At 52.5% G+C, this 2,228-nt stretch overlaps 1 protein-coding gene across 1 annotated transcript in view; it reads right to left on the reverse strand.

Annotated features, from left to right (window-relative positions):
* Positions 1–2,003, reverse strand: part of PRDM6 (PR/SET domain 6) — a 149,543-nt gene extending 147,540 nt beyond the window's left edge. The window contains exon 1 of the mRNA XM_021009492.2: positions 1,234–2,003. Coding sequence (XP_020865151.1) covers positions 1,234–1,831 — 598 coding nt within the window. The 5' untranslated portion in view covers positions 1,832–2,003. The remainder of the gene's footprint in view (positions 1–1,233) is intronic.
* Between the last annotated feature and the right edge of the window lie 225 nt (positions 2,004–2,228).

Consider the following 2,228-nt stretch of genomic DNA (forward strand, 5'->3'; position numbering starts at 1 on the left):
TGAAGTAGTAACTAAAGGAATGTTGATTTTTAAAATCTCATATTGCTTTCAATTTGAGAATCTCTTAACTTATTCTTAATATTATGTCCAAAGGTCATTGGCAGTATATTTAACACTTGTAAGATCTATAAACAGAAGGTGTAACTTATCAAACTTCTGAGACCAACAAAAAGAAATTGATGTCAGTCAATATCCATCTTTGGTCATCACTTGAAATTTTACTCTAAAATCTCAAAATGCTTTTCAAATTTGTCTATCCAGCAATCATGGCTAAATTGGTTCTGACAGTTAATTTGATGTATGACATATATACCTGAGAGGTAGGAAATTTTTTATATTAAATTACAATGTCATACGTTTCATCAGACAAAAGTAATAATAAACTTTCGTGTATTATTGACTCTAACAAGATCTGCAAGACTACCGAGGTGAGTGCAGGAAGGGGGCAGCCCCGAGCCCTATTCGAGGAAATGAAAACTTTGGGGTTGCCTGTCTCATCTGAGAAATAGGTATTTTTCTTCTCTTCTTTTTGAATGGTGAACTTCGAAGTAATCCCCTGCCCATTGCGTTTGCTACAGTTTAATCTAAGAGAAAAAAAAAAGTTCTCAGAAATCTGTCTAAAAAAAAAAAGCGGTTGCTTTCATCCCGCTGCTGCCTCAAGGCCACGAAATGAAACTCCCGCGCCCCTAACACCAAGAACTTTGTGAGAAAGATCCGAATTTCCACATTTCCCATGATAGCAGAGGAGTCATTAACCAACCACCACACTCCCGAACACACTCATCGCCCACAACTCCTCCAGCCATCTCAGGGTTCGAAGAATCTTAACCCTCCTGCTTGGGTGCAAGTGACAAGTCTTTCTCTCCCTCCTGTTGTTCTCCCACTCCAGTCCAACTCTATCTCCCAACTCCTATGTCTTTCCCCGGCAAAGTCCTGGAAGCTGAGTTTTTGCCTGTCCGAAATACTCCGTACCCTACCCTACAAGCGATAGTCGCTTTGGACTGTAAGGGAGGGGAAGGGAAGCCATGGGAGAATTCCCCGTCCACCACCATTACCCCCGTCCCGTGCCAGAAAACTTTTACAACAGCACGACCAGGGAACCAGGGAATTGGGGGAGCCAGACATTTCCCATTTTCTCCTCCCAGACCGTTTTCACCCAGCGCACCCTCCAGAGACCGAACTTAGCCTTACGGGAGCCGGCGAAGGGGAGGGGTTGGAGAGGGCGCTACATACGGTTATTGGGGTCGCTGGTGTGTTGGTTGAGGGGTATGATCTCCATGCGCTGCTGTCCATACAGGTAATAGTCCAGCTCCTCTGCTGTGCAGCGAAATCGAGGGACTCCCCTGTCGCAGGCGGCGGACCCGCCGCTACACTTAGAGCCGGAGCCGGAGCCCGAGCAAGAGCCGACGCACAAGTCCTTGCCCTGCAGAGCTCCCGAGGGCAGCACCTCCGAGCTGGAGAGCGGCGCGAAGACCGGGAGCTGGGCCACAGGCAGGGCGGCCAAGCCGGCCAGGGAGGCGGCCGTAGCCGCGGAGGCGGCGGCGCACGACGAAGAGGCGGAGGCTGCGGTAGAGGTGCTCGAAGAAGCCGGAGTGGAGGAGGTGGAGGAGGCCGAAGAGGACAGGGAGGCAGGGCGCGGGCGGAAGCCTTCGGCCACGGTCTCAGGACGCTCGGGCGCCGGAGGCTGCGGGGGCAACGGCGGCGGCTGGCCCAGGACCCCGCCGCCGCCCTTGAGCGGGGCGCTCTGCGGGAAGAGTTGCTGCCAGTGCTGCAAGTAGGCTGGGTCCACTTTCAGGAAGGACGAACCTCCGGGGTCTCTGGGCTTGAGCATGTCGGACGCCTGGAGTTTGGGGGAAGAGGGGCGGGGAAGGAAGAGAAGAGTGAGCCGAGTTTAGGAGGAGCGGTTAGACCGGGATGGCCAAAGCAGACGCTAGAGAGAAGAGGAGGAAGGAGGAGGAGAGAGACCTAACTAGGTGCGGGTCCCAGCCCACCCCTGGCCAGTTCCAGAAAGGAGGACACAAGTTCCTAGTGCTCCAGGGAGAGAAGAACCAAGGCTTCCAAAGTTCTGGTGATAGTCTTCCATAACTATATCAGTTGCTCCAGCAACCTCCCCTTCCCCATCCTCTCACCGCTGCCTCCCCCCAGTTTCGCCGCCAACTCTGAAACCACAGAAAGTTTGCTTCCAAATAGCGGAGAGAAGAGGGAAACCTAACTGCCAGTTGGTGGGG

This window comes from Phascolarctos cinereus, unplaced genomic scaffold (assembly GCF_003287225.1).
Source record: "Phascolarctos cinereus isolate Bilbo 61053 unplaced genomic scaffold, phaCin_HiC Scaffold_4;HRSCAF=312, whole genome shotgun sequence".
Classification (NCBI taxonomy): domain Eukaryota; kingdom Metazoa; phylum Chordata; class Mammalia; order Diprotodontia; family Phascolarctidae; genus Phascolarctos; species Phascolarctos cinereus.